The sequence below is a fragment of the Dermacentor silvarum genome, chromosome 6, assembly GCF_013339745.2.
Source record: "Dermacentor silvarum isolate Dsil-2018 chromosome 6, BIME_Dsil_1.4, whole genome shotgun sequence".
Lineage (NCBI taxonomy): Eukaryota > Metazoa > Arthropoda > Arachnida > Ixodida > Ixodidae > Dermacentor > Dermacentor silvarum.
Genome location: NC_051159.1, coordinates 162,324,282 through 162,341,748, shown reverse-complemented (window position 1 = coordinate 162,341,748; position 17,467 = coordinate 162,324,282). Strand labels below are relative to the sequence as shown.

At 48.7% G+C, this 17,467-nt stretch overlaps 1 protein-coding gene across 1 annotated transcript; it reads left to right on the top strand.

Annotated features, from left to right (window-relative positions):
- The first annotated feature begins 854 nt into the window (after positions 1–854).
- LOC119457002 (uncharacterized) lies at positions 855–8,681 on the top strand. The gene is made up of 3 exons (XM_037718823.2): positions 855–955; positions 4,475–4,543; positions 6,107–8,681. The coding sequence occupies exon 3, from the start codon at positions 6,111–6,113 to the stop codon at positions 8,451–8,453; it is 2,343 nt and encodes a 780-aa protein (XP_037574751.1). The 5' UTR covers positions 855–955; positions 4,475–4,543; positions 6,107–6,110; the 3' UTR covers positions 8,454–8,681.
- Positions 8,682–17,467: the final 8,786 nt, after the last annotated feature.

Below are 17,467 nucleotides of genomic sequence, written 5' to 3'. Positions count from 1 at the left end.
CAGAGGTTGTGACAACAGCGGCTTTCTACTTTATAAAATAAGTGCACGCAAGGCGGCACCTTGAAGTTTCCTCATGTAATGCGAGTAACCAGCGAAGTGAACGAGCTACGGCAGCGCCGGCGCTTGCGTTGTGCAAGTGTCTACCTGCGACGAGCGCAACGCTATCGGTGGTATACGGTCGCTTCTCAGCTAGCCGAGTCGGGCAGAGTCACTTGCGTTTCACGAGACAGTGATCATAGCGCGGCCTAGAACGTGCGCTCATCACCCCTAGGTTGGTCGTGTATGCTGTCTCAAGGTGGAAAACAAGCTCGTTGGTGCTGATATACGATGACTCATTCCGTTTTTCGGGGGGCCCCCGCACCCTCGCTAACGAAGCAGACGATTGCTTTTACGCAGCAGGGGACGGAAGCGAGAAGCGTTTTCGACGGAATAATCGTACTCCTTGTGCTAGTTGCTTTATTTTTACTGAAAAGGAAAACTGGTTTGCTTTATCAAGAATGTTAGGTTCGGTGCTCCATTACAATTTCTTAGGCCTAAACGTCAATATGCTGTCGCGTTACGAAAGCAAATCGGGGCCATCAGCGCCATTTCAAACGCGTCGCGCCTACGTCACGCCTCGAAAAACCCCTGGATAGCAATGTGTAACGACAACGAAAGTCCTTTAATGTTCTTGCCTAAATAAAGAGCTTGGTAAAACAGACGCCTCTAGAAATTGACACCTTATGGTTATTCTCGGACAACATTTACCTCACTACACTTTTTTTAATACTTGGCTACTTTTGTGCCCCAATTGAAGGCCGATTGGCGGTGTATTGTCTACACTGTCAGGCAACCCTATCAGGGCGCAGAACCGTCTTTATTTGCGGTGAGCGCAGCGAGGTGGTCGCGCACTCGCAAAGGCGTTCTGCAATTTCTACATCGTACGGCGACTAACAGCGTCTTCCAGTGCCAAGTGGTGAGTGACAGGCCTTTTTTCTACGCGCTTGTAGACTTTTACAACTTGCAAAGTGACATGCAGAACGCAGTGTTCAGGCGGAAACGCAGTTGTAGCTGAGCGTCCCCTAGGACCCACTCGTGTCACGTTTCAAGCGCTCGGGCGCTGCCGAGAACCGCGTTGTAGGTAGCCTACATGCAACGCTGTTAGCGTGTTGATTCCACATTTCTGATAAGCGCCTCTCATGGTATGTTAGTATGGCTGCCTACATCCTACGAACCAGAGTCTGGCAGATCCGGCTTTCCTCGAACTCGGAGGACGATAGAGGACAAGCACGCAAGCTCCCCCACGACCGTAAAGCAGGCGCGAACGCTAGCCAACGGAGTAGAGTAGGAAAGGGCGATCGCAGAGGGTGGCGAAGCGTTGGATCGGCCGCATCTGGCGTGTTGATCTGGCTGGCATTGAAAAAAAAATTGTCGCAGTTTCAACCGAAAGGCGAAGCATCAATTGCGATAGCAAACTAGAAGAGAGCTATACGGAGTAAGGATAGTAGTTTTATCAGCTGTATAAACCTGGACATGCAGCAGCTCCAACAACACGCAGAACTGTTGTCGACGCCGTCGGCGTTTCGCCCGCGTTCGCACCGAACGCGCGCGGCGTTGGTGACTGTTGCCGGTGCCTCTGGGGGCGGCTCGGAGGTTTTGGACGAGATCAGAATGGGACACTCGTCGACCTGCGTCGGAAATCTTACCCACCTTCTCGCCTCGCAACGTTTTATTGCGATAGCAATAATAGCAAAGCAGATTTCTGCCGTCAGAGTCGCCGTCGCCGTGAGGTTCCGTATGACGTCAATGGCGATGAAATCGTCGCCGCGCGCCGAACGCCGTATGTGCGAGTGAAAGGGAGCGAGGTACGCGCGCTTTCACGGGGAGTGAACGCACGGCAGAGAACAAACGCGCGTTCTGCGCCATGCTCCCTTAAGGACTGCAGAATTAAGCGTCTCTTTCCTCCTTTACAATCACCATATATGTAGAGCAAACGCGACTTCTTCCGGCGCGTGAAAGGGTGTGTGTGGGGGGGGGGGGGGGGGTAGGGAAGGGATGCGACGTTTAGCTGCGGCACCAAATGTCTATTTATATAAAAACGTTGTGAGGCGAGAAGGTGGTAAAGACTTCCGACGCTGCTCGACGAGTGTCCCATTCTGATCTCGTCGAAAACCTCCGAGCCGCCCCCAGAGGCTCCGGCAACAGTCACCAACGCCGCGCGCGTTTTGTGCGAACGCAGGCAAAACGCCGACGGCGTCGACAACAGTTCTGCGTGTTGCCGGTGCTGCTGCATGTCCAAGTTTATACAGCTGATAAAACTACGATCCTTACTCCGTGTAGCTCTCTACAAATTTGCTATCGCTATTGATGCTTCGCCTTTCGGGTGAAACTGCGACAACTTTTTTGTATAAATACGCATTTGGTGTTGCAGCTAAGCGTCGCCTCCCCTCCCTCCCTCCCGTCCCCTTACGGCCTTTCGCATGAGCGAAAAAGTCGCATTTGCTCTCTATATATGGTGATTGTAAAGGAGGAAAGAGACGCTCAATTCTGCAGCCTTCAGGGAGCATGGCGCAGAACGCGCGTTTGCTCTCCGACGTGCGTTCGCTCCCCGTGAAAGCGCCCGTCCCTCGCGCCCTTTCACTTGCACATACAGTGTCCGGAGCGCGGCGACGATTTCATCGCCGTTGACGTTATACGGAACCTCACGGCGACGGCGACGACGACGCCGACGGCAGAAATCCGCTTTGGAGTGTCCATATAATTGCTATCGCAATAAAATAGAGGAGGCGCTGCGCAAGCTCTCGCCTTAGGGAGCCTACATGCAACGCCAGCGCTTGAATGTAGGCTCCCTATCTCGCCGGCGTTCTAACTGCGCCTTCGTAAGGCCAGATCAAAACGCGCCAAGCGTCTCCAAGCGCTCGCTTACCCGGGAGGAGTTCTTTTAACTCGTAGGACCACTCAGCGGCGTTCCATTGGACATTAATGCTTTCTCATTCACAACTCATAAGAAGGGCTTTGGTGTCCTGTGATTTTTTTTAGTGCGATTAGCATTATTGGGGAATGTCAGCCACTTCGCTGTATAAGGCAGGTTTCTGTCACATGTTTCAAATCATTCGGGGGAGCACAACACCTGCGATTTGACTTATACCAACTGATAAAAGTGGGAAAACGAGTTTTTCGAGCTCACAAAATAAAAATAGTTTCACGCTTGAAATAGACGCCTATGTAATACTTTATTGCACGAATGATTATACATTGGGTATTGCATAAAGGTGGGATCCCATAACCCCCGCACGAGTTGTAAAAGGTGTCCCATAAATATATGATTTTGCATAAACATGTGAACAAAAAAAAGCGTTTGCGGCATTACAATTGCATGGCGTCCTTATTTAGTGATGCATGCACGAGAGAGTGACGGTTAGTTTTGCAGCAGATAACTGACAGTGGTGATGTTAATTAAATTAAAATTTAATTCTGGCGTTTTACGTGCCAAAACCACTATCCGATTATGAGGCACGCCGTATATAGTGGAGGACTCCAGAATAACGTTGTGATGTTACATCTGTCGGTAATTTATTCCACAATTGTGCTGCAGTATACCGAAATAGGTCTATAATTAGTACGGGAGTCTGGCACGACTAGCGTGTTCGGTGTTGTTCATCGTAGTGGGTATGCAATATTCGGATAAGTAAATTTTACCGAAGGGCGTAAAACAATTTTGTGCATGATTTGTAAAGCAAGACGAGAACATGATACTGAATGTAATCTTTTAGGGTCAGTATGTTAAGCATGGGGTAAGCGAATCTATCCGAGTCAATACTTTCGAAGTACAGCATAGCTCGAAGCATATAGTACATTGTGCAACAGTAGGGTGCAACAAGGTGTTGGGGTGTATGAATTAGTAAATGGTGATTGCGTACGTAATGTGCGAGTTAATACAGAGTGTCCCACGTGCATGTTGTGGGAAGACGAGACAAAATTTATAAAATATTGAAATTCTTTCACTAACCATCATTCTAGTTTCGTGGATGTGTTTGCGGCACTGTAGTTGACTGTCATGATCAACTGTTAACATTTCGTCTTCTATTGCAAGTGTCAGCTAATGAAGTTCAATGGTTTAGTGTTAGTTAATCGCGCCGAAGTTACATCTAAGTCTGAGATACGGATCCCCAAATATACCGGGCCAGCGGCACGGGAGTGGCGGCGGTTGGGAGGCCGTGTTTAGTGAAGGACTCTCCGTGGCATCCGAAAGAGGCATATGCTCTGGCCTAGGGCCAGTGTGGCTTAAGTTGACGTGGTTAAAAGGCTGCGCTTAATGAAGCTTTCTGTGTGACGTACAGAGGTGTAGACGCTGTGGTGTGTGGGTCTGACCTGCTTCGTCCACCACAGATTGCCAATCAAGGTATATTCAGCAATACGTTGTGTCGTTACGTTGCTTTAATAATTATTGCGTTAACGTGAAAATTCATCGTAAAAAATTATGTTCTTTCGGAAGGTTCTTTCGGGCGGCACACACCAGGCGTGAGCGACTCCCAGTCATCTTCGCTGGAAAACGACACGGATGGTGAGTGGACTGACCGTAATGCTCCGCTCAGTCGGTTCGCGCAACGGAGCATGCTCTGCATTGCGCTGCCGAGTAGCTCACACGCAAGACAACAATCATATAACGAATCCGCTTATACATAGCCTTCTGTGTTACTCCTACAGATGTACTAGTGAACAGCTATGTTCATTACGGAAATGCGCAACAAACGGTACTCTAGTATTCTGACGACAAATATATACCTTGAAGCGTGTGACGTGTTTAATAAATCAAAGCTTACTATACATTCTTTCCCATGGCTTGGCACGTATGGTGGTTCGGTCTTTCACCTAGTAAAGTAGTCCGATCCTGGCGACAGTGCGATAGTAAGGTGAGCTGTTACCGGAGATGGTTTAATGAAACTTCGGCTCATCTGGGCTTGGCTCCGCAACTGAAACTGGGTTCGCGCACGAAAAACTACTTCAAACTAATTCCAACACCTGCGTTGGACTTGTTTATCTTTAGAGGGCCCCTACAGCACCCTTGATAATAATAAAGAAAGAATAGAATGCTGAGTTTGCTGGTGTTTTCAAGCAAGAAAAGAGCAAGGTTTCTTTTGGTACTGATGCAATGTCAACGTGTCTGCTAGAGAAGTTCGTGGCTGGGAAGAGAGCGCACCTGTTGGAGGTTAGCGAAGGCGAGATCAAAACCTTTTCACTTGCCTACCGCATCGGAGTCGTTTCGGGGCCCTATAAGTAAACTAAGGTCTTGTGCCCAATAGTAAATCTTTTGAGGTTGTAATAAAGCTAACTTAGTAAGCTGATCGTTCTCTGAGTGTGCTTTTTGGATAGTATGTATAACGCAATGTCTCCCCTCACAAGCAGTGATGGTTGGAAATCGGCATCTGTAGTTCCCGTGACGTAGCATGTGTTTGAACGACCGAATCACTTGATTAGAGACGGTGGCAATGGTGCCCAGATAGCGCACAAGTCTTGCTACTGTGACAGTGTTAAAAACAGTAGGTTTAAGTTGAGTCTGAAGCTTTCTGTTTTCGACGCCATGCTTTTTACATTTCAATGCTTGAGTAACTGTCTTCTCCACTCCGTAGTTGGCGCCATGAGCGCGAAAGGCCACCATAAAAACATTATCCTCTTCCGGACAACAAAATGTACGATACTTTAGTTCTAATGTCTCTTTAAGTACTTGAATAAATTTTCTGTCATCACAATTTGTTTTCTTTCCGCGAACAACCCAGAAAATGTTGTGTATTTACGTTTAGGTGCATGTTAGAGAACTCCAGGTAATAAAAATAAATGCGGAGTCGCCAACTACGGCGTGCCTCACAATCAGATAGTCGTTCTCCCACGTAGAACCTCAGATTTTTTTTTTTTTTTAGTTTCCAGACGTTAAATTATACAAAGTAATTTTAATTACATGCTTTAACATCACGAATATTGAATGCGCAAGGAGGTTTCAGACGCAGCAGGGCTTTCTCTTTCCGCTGTGTAAAGGACAGGAAACCGCTTTAACTAGACCATATAATGAGGCAACTTTCTTTATGCTTTTTGTTTTTTTATCTGCATTGTCACGTTGCTCCCTTTGCAGCGGCATGGGTTCGGAGGCGCCGAACTTGTGGAGTTACAGCGGCCAGCTGAACCAGCTCTGTCCCGACCTGCTGCCGCTCGCCAAGGTGCACGCGGACCTGCGGTGGTCCTTCACGCCTTTCACGGACCGGCGTCTGGACCACAGCGTGGGATGCACGCACGGGTTGGGTGGTGGTGACACCAATGGGGGCCGGCTGTGCCATGTGTTTGCCTGTCTCTCAGCATGGAATGAATTGCTAGTGTTCATCAACATGGAGCTACGCGAAGCACCTCCCGGTGAGCTCTCACTGACGCGAATCCGTGGAGCGTCCCCCACTGATCTCAGCGATTGGATCCCTGGTTGGATCTCCCACATGCGCAACGGCGCAGTCCTGTTCCACTGGCTCCTTACAGTGCACCGCTGCGTCCGTCGTGTCGAACTGGACGTGCCCGGGGTGCAGAGATTCGGCCCGTACTCTGCGCTGTACTGCGACGCCTTGCATCGTAGCGCGAACCTTCGCGAGCTCACTCTGCGCGGGGGGCGCTCGAATCGGAACGCAACCAAACACCTCGTCGCGTCCGTTGCCCACATGAAACACCTAGAGATGCTGGACTGCACGGATGTGGACTTCTCAGAAGACGCAAGTTTCGGAGAGTACATCGCTACCACAGAAACGCTGAAGCAGCTCACGTTGATTAACGTTGATGCGTATCCCGGCTGTCTTTCCCTTCTCCTGAAGGCACTTGTCTGTAACAGCTCCATAACTGAACTCTCGATCAACATTGAGTTTTTAGGGGCGGGCAGCGATGACGCGTTTTGCTCTTACCTTAAGGAAACTGCCATCCTCACGCGCCTCAACCTAAGCAAACATTCCTTCAGGCAATGCTATTACCTGGGGTCAGTGTTCGAGGCCATGTCGAAAAACAAGAGCGTCTCGAAACTATACCTTGTCGGATTTACCCTGACGACATCAGATGCGTGGTCATTTGCCCGTTTGTTGGACGCGAATCGCGCTCTTAGAATAATTGGTTTGAAGTGTTGCGAATGGAGCCTACAGACGGACGAGTATTTGTACCCGCTGTCGCGGAGTTCAAAGATTGGGGAGTTGGCCCGCACTGATCGAACCCTCTGGAATGTACTTCCTCTCGCCGTAGCCTTGGAAATTGACTCCGGCCTTGAAGAAATTGGGCTAAATGTGAGCGCTTTCAATGCTGCCGAGCAACACGCCGTGCTAAGCGCGATCGCGTCCAATAGTGCTATCAAGAAGGTCGAATTTGAAGTAGCCTCCGACACCTTAAGCTCCTTGTGCGAAGCCCTCCGAGTTACAGGCACAAAAGACAGAGTGGACTTGGGCGTCGTGGACACGTGCGTAGGAGACCTGATCCGTGTACAAACGTCCTGCAAGGAAGCCAATGAGCTTCGTCTGGAGATTACCGGTTACGATGATGCTAAAGCAATTCTAGATTGTGTTAAGGTGCTGCCCTCCTGCACCCGTTTGGTCGAGATGCACGTCTGCCTGCAGCAAACGCCATTTAACATCGAAGCATGCCGTCTTCTCTCACAGTGCATAGAGCACAGCCAGTCTTTGCGACGACTCTGCATGATGTTCTTCGCGAGTGGAGACGCGGTGTTGCTTATAATAAAGGCACTCTTCCGCAACGGCACACTAGCAGATATTAATATCAAAAATTGGCAGCTGAACGACGAAAGCGGCTCTTTACTTGCAAGTCTGGTGGCGAACAGCAAGTTTATCACCCACTTCCATTTCAGATCAGCTTGGCATTTGGGGCACGTACCCCTCATGGCCCTTCTGATCAAACAGCTTAAAAACAATACTACCTTGGTGCACTTGCACATTGACGAAAATTACAATTCTCCGAAGGAAGTGGCTTCGGCAATGAACATTGTAAGACGGAACGCGGCGCTCCTTGATTACGGAGCGCTCTTTGTGATGGGTTCAAGGAACAAGTGCTACGCGGAAGCTTTCGAGCGAGTCGCCCACAGTCCGGCCCTCTTGGCAAGGTTGCAAGAACAGCCCGAAGTTTCGTGTCAACGTCAAGCGAAGGATGCAATCCAGGAAGCTACGCGATGGCTCACGGATATGGAATCGTTCATGAAAGTTGCGGGCATCGTGAAGAATTGCTTGTCGTGGGATGAGAGCGTCGAACATCGCCAACGCTTGGATGTTCTGCCTTTTGACTGTTGGCTTCATGTGAGGCAGTACATAAAGGTCGCTGACGTGCTGCATGATAAGCGACTCGCCACTCCTACTGCGCGACCCAAGCGTGACCCGTCACCACAAGTGATGCGGAGAAGACGCGGCTACAAAGCTCCTTGCTTCCGCCATGATTTGAGCGGGATGCCTTAAATAAAAAGAAAGCCATAAACGCGTGCGAGCCCTCAGCAAACATGTTCACCTTGTTTATTGAATTCTAAAATGCCCCATAATTGTTATGTTCTCTTCGAAAAAAAGAGAGATAATTCAGTTCATGTTACTATTGAACTATAATAACAGTACAAAAGATTGCTAAGCAGTGCATTATGCTTTATGATGAATACCAATAAAATGCGCCTGTCACACATCATATGGACTGAACTCTGGTTTGTTCAAAATGTGCACTATCTCGGACATCGTGAAATTGCTGCGAACGAGAAAATAAAATGTGGAGTACGCTTGAGCTTCGCCTTAAAGAGCTTTATTACGCGATAGTTTTATTGGACGCCGTTGACGCGGACACCTACACCGTATTTTCTGCGACACGGGGCCTGATAAAAATTTAGAAAGGCTCGGTTTTCAACATTCCCCTCAATGTTGCCTAGAACGAAAGTACAGCGAAACACCATCAGAATTGGAGGACGCTTAAGCTTCGCCTTTAATTAAAAGTAGAACGCGATAGCATTCAAAGATCTGTGGCTGCTTATCAGGCTTTTCTCTCGTGTAATCAAATTACAATCCGACGCTGTCCCGTTTGTAGATTGTGCTTAGGTCGTACTTTACGATTCTTTACAGCGAAGCTGTTAAGGGCTCAGTCTCCGATGGTCGTGTCCGCGTGTAGAAAAAAAAAACTTTCATTGGCCGTCTGCTGCATGTGCGAGTGAAAGCACGCGAGGGACGCGCGCTTTCACGGGGAGCGAACGCCCGGCGGAGAGCAAACGCTACTTCTTCCGTCGCGCGAAAGTCTGTGGGGGGACGATAGGGAGGGAGGGGAGGCGACCTTTAGCTGTGGCACCAAATGCATATCTTGCGACCGGGCGCAAAGGAAACTGGCGACTCAATCACCCACGCGAAAGGAGGAAAGCAGGAAGGCAGTGCGGGAGGGAGGGAGTGCCGCTTTTGCTCTGCGAGCAATTAACTGCGTACTTGCACTTTGTGCGGCGACGTGCGGTCGCGCGCACCGTATATTGAAAGCGATCTGCAACACGGCTCGTATACCTTTGTATGCGCTGTGCTTTCGCCGCTCAGTTTCCGTTGAAGCGATAGACCACATGAACCTTCGCTCGCTGCTGCTGGCGCGCTTGCTCACGCCAGCGTTTTGACAGCGGTTGTGTGCGGTCATAACTGTTGTCGATGGTGGCGGCGTTTTGGCGGCGTACGCACCGAACGCGCACGGCGCTGGTTACGTGTTTATGAAGAACGTGCCAACCTCTGCCGTACACCCTATGGCGGTGTACCAGTGGAGTCCTGGAATGAGGACACCACCCACTCGTCCTCAAGATCAACGACCTCGATGGTCCAAATAAATGTTTTCTCTCTCTCCGTAGCGACCATAAGGCCATGGTCCCTGTGGTCACTAAATAAATGAAAACCACTGGATCATATATATTTCTCATTATTTAATAGTTCAAATAACAAATTACACCATCACATCTTAATAGTCATAATCGGAAATACATAATTCCCACCATAGTATAGCTTCGCTGGTCTTCCATATCCACCGCAGTGGAAGGGCTGGCAGTTTTCTGACGGATGTTACTTTGAGAAATTCAATTTTTGTTCACTAACGCCTTGCGCCACGTGGACGGCCTGTGTGGTCGGGGTGGTTCGGGATGCTGTGGTTCGGCATGATTATTTCCGCCAGACGCCGATGCTTAATGCTGACGCCGAAGCCGACACCAACGATGACGCCGGATTTTCTGCGACAAGGGGCCCCTAATGTTATCGCGTTAAAATGGGGGCTGTTTGCACCGGCGTCCATTGTAAACAGGCGCCGACAATTGAAACGCTAACGTGAGTGAGTGAAATAACTTTATTTCGGTCCAGAGAAGGCGCAGGGGAGACCCTGCGCCGCCTGGCTAGTCCCACGTAGGGACCGCCAAGCCGAGCTTGACGGCCCGATTGCGGGCACTCTGGACGGCCAGGGTTTGGTCGTTGAGTTCGGGGCTGCCCAAAAGCGCAGCCCACCTATCCTCGCTGAAGGCGGAGCCGATGGCTTCACACTCCCACAACACATGGTTCAATGTTGCCGTTAGTCCACAGGCAGGGCAGTCCGCACTGGGATACCTTTCAGGGTATATAGCGTGAAGAACCGCAAGGCTAGGATACGCACGAGCTTGTAAAAGTCGAACTGTAAAAGTCACCGTCCGCGCCCTGCATAAGGCAGGGTGCGGGAGGAGGAATACCCGTCTTGACAGATAGTAATGCTTGGTGATCTCATTATATGTAAGCAATGGTTCCCCGCGGGGTAGGGGGACTGCGGAGGCGGCGCGGTCAGTGAGCCCTCGCGCGGCCTCGTGCGCGCCATCGTTAGGGTTAGAGGGAGAGCCCTCAGTCGACCCTAAGTGAGCGGGAAACCAAATGAGAGAATGCGGAGAGATACTTTTCAAGCTTTGGAGAATGCGAAGGGCCTGAGGGGAGACCATCCCGGTTTGGTAGGCCTTAATGGCCGCCTTGGAATCGCTAGATATTGCCTCTCTGCGACCATCAAGGACAGCCAGCGCGATTGTAACCTGTTCGGCTACCAAGGGCTTCGAAGTGTGTACTGTAGCGCAGCAAGTGATCCTGGAATTAGAGGCGACGATGGAGACGGCGAATGCCTCTTGTTGGACATATGCCGCGGCAGCCACGAAGCTTGCCTCAATGCGGTTGGTACGGACATGTTCGAGTAGAGCTCAACCCTGGCCCGACGTCTGCCGACGTTGTGTGCGGTATGCATATTGCGGGGAATGGGCGCGATGTGCAGTTGAGATCTGATGTCGCTGGGAATCCGCACGTTGCTAAAAATTTCCATGGGAGAGTGAGGCGAAAATAAGACTAGCTGATAAGACCTCTTTTTCCTTTTTTTTTTCCGCTGTTTGGAAAGTATAACTATCTGAAATGTTAATTTACGGAACCACTGAATGTCTTAATGGTTTTCTGACCGCTATTTCTAAGAACGTTGAATGGGCAGACCAACAGTGGAGCGCAGTCATCTCTAATGTTCAATAGTTATTTCACTATAAAAGCACAGCATGTCACATTATTGATCACAGAAGAATGAACTGTATAAGCGGCTGTCGATTGCAAGTCTTATATTCGACATCCATTCCGAGTGTTGTAACATGATATTCTTTTGCCTGAAAACGATGTTCTCAGAAGTACGTTCCCGTTTCGTGAGTCGATTCAGGCATCGATAGCGCTATGGAGGACTCTCTCTCTGCGAAAGATATTCTCCACACTGCACGTACGTTGCAAAAAAAAAAAAATTTAAAATGTACGGGAGGCTTGTACCCTGTTGGTAGTGATAAACGGTCCTTTAAAGTTTCTTCCAACTCGAAGTTTCTTACCACGGACAACTTGTCCACCGTACGCTGAAGCTAATAAATACTGATTCAAGGAGATTCATGGGATCGATCGTTTGCAGCATGTGATCGCGCTGGGAAGTCGCACGCTGACCACTGCTATTTAACGCGCTGCCATCGAGGCCCACACGACAATAAGCCGAAAGTGGTCTGTCGTCATGCGCATGAAAGTAGCAGCAATCTCGGTAAGCAACATGGATGTATTCACTCTTAGTTTTGTCCAGCATAACGCTTACCTTCAGACGCTAAATGCTGGGGCACAACGGTAACAACTTATTGTTACACTTATAATTGACATCACTGTGCCATTATTGAGGTTTTTTTTAATAACGGTGTCAATGTGATTCTATTACAGCCGGTCATCGAATAGAAGAGCTCGTACCTTACTTGGCTATTTTAGATTTAGGAGAGAATAATCCTTACAGTTTTGTCTGACGTTTTTCGAGTTTCGTGAAGCGAAGAACATGGGAATGACTTGCAGGAAAATTTGAGACTTATTCTTGTAATGTCACTATCAAATCACACGTCGGTCCACTACAGAAGGTCAAGGGCCGTTGGCCAAATTATTAAAATATGTGGAAGGTTTGCATCTTATTCGGTCACTCGAAAGTATTCCGACAACATACGGCTAGTATTTGATTTGTATTCATCGTAAAGCATCCCTACTTGCACAACTTGTGTCGTAAACTAATTGTATATTAAGTATATATGCGGGCTGCCCAGCTAACGCTGCTGGAGCTAGTTAAGGAACTGGGCAACCAGATACGAGGATGGGACGAACGTTGTTTTGTTAGCAACAGCATTGTGCACATTGCATACTTTCTTTTATTTTAACCTTGATTAGCCAATTATTCATAATTATTCTAATTATTAAATAACTGTGTAATTGTGTGAGCATGAATGTCAAATTGTGCGTCGCATTCGAAAACAACATTTCAAATAGTGCGCCCACCTTGAAACAGAAGACACGCATCGAAAACTGTTGACGCGTCTGCAAAAGTGCGTGGTCGCTCGTTTCCAGTGTGATAAGCACGAAGCGTATTTGGCGAGGCTACACGTTTAAGGGTGCTGCAAACCCTGGAACATGGTTATAACATGGGCACGAATAGGTACGAGTTGTGTCAGGGTATGCGGAAAGGTGTAGTGGTTCCAAGAGTTACGTTTGGAAAGGGGGTTGTTTGCTTGAAGTCGGGGGTACCATCAGGAATCGATGACAAGCTAAGGTCAGTGGGACGCTTCGCATCGGGCGTTCACGGGAAGACTACAAATGAAGCTGCTACAGGGTGATATGGGCTGGACCAGTTTTGAAGTGAGGGAAGCTCAGCGTAAAATTGAATTCCAGGAACGACTGAGGAATATCATCATCATCAGCCTATTTTTATGTCCACTGCCAGCACGAAGGCCTTTCCCTGCGATCTTCAATTAGCCCTGTGCCTGTGCTAGCTGATTCCAATTTACACCTGCAAGTTTCCTGATTTCATTACCCCACCTAGTTTTCTGCCGTCCTCGACTGCGCACTTCCCTTCTCTTGGAATCCATTCTGTAACTCTAATGGTCCACCGGTTATCCATCCTACGCATTACACGGCCTGCCCAGGTCCAAGTTTTTCTCTCTTAATGTCAACTAGAATATCGGCTATCCCTGTTTGCTCTCTCATACAGAGTGCTCTCTTCCCTGTCTCTTAACGTTAGGCCTAACATTTTTCGTTCCGTCGCTCTTTGTGCGGTCCTTAACTTGCTCTCAAGCTTCTTTGTTAACCTCCAAGTTTCTGCCCCATATGTTAGCAGCGGTAGAATGCAGTGAGTGTACACTTTTCTTTTCAAGGACAGTGTCATGCTCCCAGTCAGGAATTGGAAATGCCTGCCGTATGCACTCCAACCGAATTTTATTCTTCGGTAAATTTCCTTCCCATGATCAGGGTCCCCTGCGAGTAATTGACCTAGATAAACGTACTCCTTTACACACTCTTGAGTCGGACTGGCGATCCTTTATTCTTGTTCCTTGCCAGGCTATTGAACATTACCTTTGTCTTCCGCATATTAATCTTCAGCCCCACTCTTACACTTTCTCGGTTAAGGTCCTCAGTCATTTGCTGTAATTCGTCCCCATTGTTGGTTAATAGGACAATGTCATCTGCAAACCGAAGGTTGCTGAGATATCCGCCGTTGCTTCTCACTCCTTAGCCTTCAGAGTCTAAGCGCTTGAATGATTCTAACCATGCAGTGAATAGCATTGGAGAGATTGTGTCTCCTTGCCTGAACCCTTTCCTAATAGGTAACTTTCTACTTTTCTTGTGGAGGAATGTACAAGAAAGTAAATGGGTTGTGAGAGTGTTTAAATATTTGTACAGAAAAAATATTGACTCACAGTGGAGGAAAAGAACTGGAAAGCTCATCAGCAAGTATGAGACAGCTATAGCAAGCAGCATAGCAACAAAGAAGATCGTACACAGTCATAGAAGCTGAGACAATCTCTTGGGTGGCGGCAATGAAAAAAAAAGCTAGATATGTGTCGCGCTTCTCAGTGCATACACCTGCGATCACCATTCTCCCCTCAGCAAGCGTCATTCATCGCCTACGTCCACGTGACATCGCTGCGTAGACGTCTCCGCACTGCGCATCCGCCTGATTTGTTGTCTTTATTTCGACATGTGTTGTAAGCGGCGTAATGCCTAACATACAAATTGCATAATAATAAAAGTTATAGCAGTGGATAAACAAACAGTTATGCATAAACAAACATTGCGTGAGATTGCATGCTGCATAGGATGAAAGTAAACAATTGTACGCACCACTGCTAGTTCTACAAGATTTAATTAACCTGCTCCGATTCACTTAGATTCCAACACGTGGGTTCGATCTGCATAATTTTATGATTCTTATCAACTTTATTGTCGGGAAAAAAGGACCACCTGCTACATCGCTATCTTAAATCGCAACCTTGCGTCGGTTGTGCTTGTTTTTTTAAGCGATGTTATCTGTCATTTCTCTTCATCATGCGCAATGTTTGCATTGAATTGTCGATTAGGTAATTGAGAGTGAGCTAAATGAATATGAATAATTTTTCTGCAACATGAAAAAAATACTTATGACTAGCATGAACAACACTCAGCGACATACAGGGGTCGCATTCCCGTAAGCGCTTCGTTATTTCTGCCTACTTGCTCGCCCATGCACCACGTCAGAGTGATATGTACCATATTTTATGCATTCCCGTTTATACACCCTGCATCGAACGTTAAGCCTTCGACTTCCACCAGGGCGTCCCTGAAGAGACACGACCCTATTAACGCGACAGCGTTAAGGGCCCCGTGTCTCAGAAAATCCGGTGTCGGCATCGGCGCCGGCGGCCAGCGTCGGCGGCATGTCCGTCAGAGAAAATCATCCCGTATATATTTATACTCTCAGATAACTTTCTGTGGCAATGAAAGGAAAACTACGGGTGCGTACCTGGCTGCTGCACATGTGATACCACGTCAAGTAGTCCGGCAGCGTTTGACAGTGCATTTGGTCGCTCGGAAGAGACGCTGAATCGACGCAGCTTCCAGGTGCGACGGTTACGCGTTTGCTCAGACGCGGAAAGGAAAAGCCGCAAAATAAGCAAGCTTTTACACTCAGTGGTGTGTTCTGTCTTATTTAATTGTTGCTAATAAGGCGTTTATGTTTTGTCTTCCACAGCCTACACTAACGTGAATTTAAACGCGGGACTCTTTCAGAAGCGCTCACTTCAGTGCCCTTTGCCTCCATGGATTTCCCTTCATTTCCACAGAAAGTTGTCCGCGAGTATAGGTATATGCATATGCCACGCCTAGCTATATGACATGCGGCATATGCGGGTTATATTGCAACACCATTGTATCACTGAACTTGCTCATACCTTGACTTACATTCTTGACAATGTTATGCCTCGGAATTTTCAGAACAACAGCCCACAAACAAATGTCATGAAACAGAACACCGATAGTGCATGTCTTTTATGTTAAGTCTTCCTCAGACTGAAACATTAAAAGTGCGTAACAATAGCATTAACCTGAAAATGATTTAATTTTTATGGCGCGTCTGTGCGTGACCTCCGCGAACGAGTCTGCACAAGAGGCAGCGTTTCTACCAAAAAAATTGCCCCCACCTCCCCGAAGGGAATCGTGAGGAAATGCGAATGCATTTCTTGCGCCGAGAGTACACGGCGTAGTAATTTTAATGGCGTAAATTAATGACGAGACGAGGATTTGTACCGTAACCATTTATTTACACATTCATCAGCACCTGTTTGTGTTGTCATTGTACCTGACGGGGGCAGTTCGGTATCGGCAGCTCGCTTCACTCGCTTGCGTTCGGCATCACGCGCTCTTCGCTTCGCAGCCTTGTCTTCCGCTTCTTCTCCTCCGGTTGATGATGACGTTGAAGCTACTGCAGTGACATCACCTCCAGCGAGAGGTGTAATGCTCGGGTTGGATTGTATTACACTTCTTGCTAGGGGTACCGTTGCCCGCAGACATTCGCCTTCACCGACTTCACCGCCCAGCCAGCGAACGGTCGAGAGTGAGGCGCGCGCTTCACTCCATTTGTACTACCGGGACGAACGAAGGGAATACACACCCCCAGCCCCATCCCTATCCATAGCGCAGGCCGCACACTGGCGTCGACTACAAACTCGGACTGCCCCATACCCCTTGCTGCTACATGCACGATACCCAGACCAATTCCCCTCCTCATGCAAACTTTGCAGTAAACCAGGAGACTTCCTACACACCCTCCTCACATGCCCCACCTTCCCTCATCCCCCATCACAGACCGTGGCGGAGTCTTACTGGGAGACTCTTTTGACCTGCACTTCCCATCAAGACCAGTGCTGGATCATCTCCAGTGCTATGAGAAGGATTGCGCTCCAAGGGCTCTCCTTCGCTTTGTAAGGGTGCGTCCTCACAGTAAGGGAGCACCCAAGTGCCATGTAGGGGTCTTCGCCCCCACCATTAATGGCAATAAAAGTTTCTACCACCACCACCTTCACTCCATTTATATATACGTGCGAGCGAGCGAACGGGAGAGTGGGGAGCAGGGAGGAGAGAGAGCGAACGGCGATAAAAGGAGCGGCGAAGCACTGCACCTACCCTCTTCTACACTCTCTCCACACACGCGGGAGCTCCGCCGAGTTTCCGAGATGCGAGCGCCCTCACATGCCCGAGCGCGCTCCTCCTCTCCACTCACTCTCCGCTACTCCGCCCGCAGCACTTGCTCCGGTTGCTAGGGGCGAGGATAAGCACGCACGCCCGCAGCTGTTGCTATGGGAGAGGGAGTGAGAGCGGAGAGATAACACCTGCCGGCGCGCGGACACCGACAGACGGCTGACATGCCCCGACAAGAAATGCATTCGCATTTAAAGGGACACTAAAGAGAAACCGGAAGTTGAGCTTAAATGGTAGATTATCCTTTCACGATCACAGCCATACCATTCTTACTGCAAATAGATGTTTAATAGGCGAGAAAATAGCAAAAAACTGAAGGATAGGTGCTGACGCCCTTTCGAATTTCCCGCACTACACGTTCTGACGTCGGAGATTACAAATGCAGGCCGGTCGCGATTGGTCGAGAGCGATTTATCGCTGTT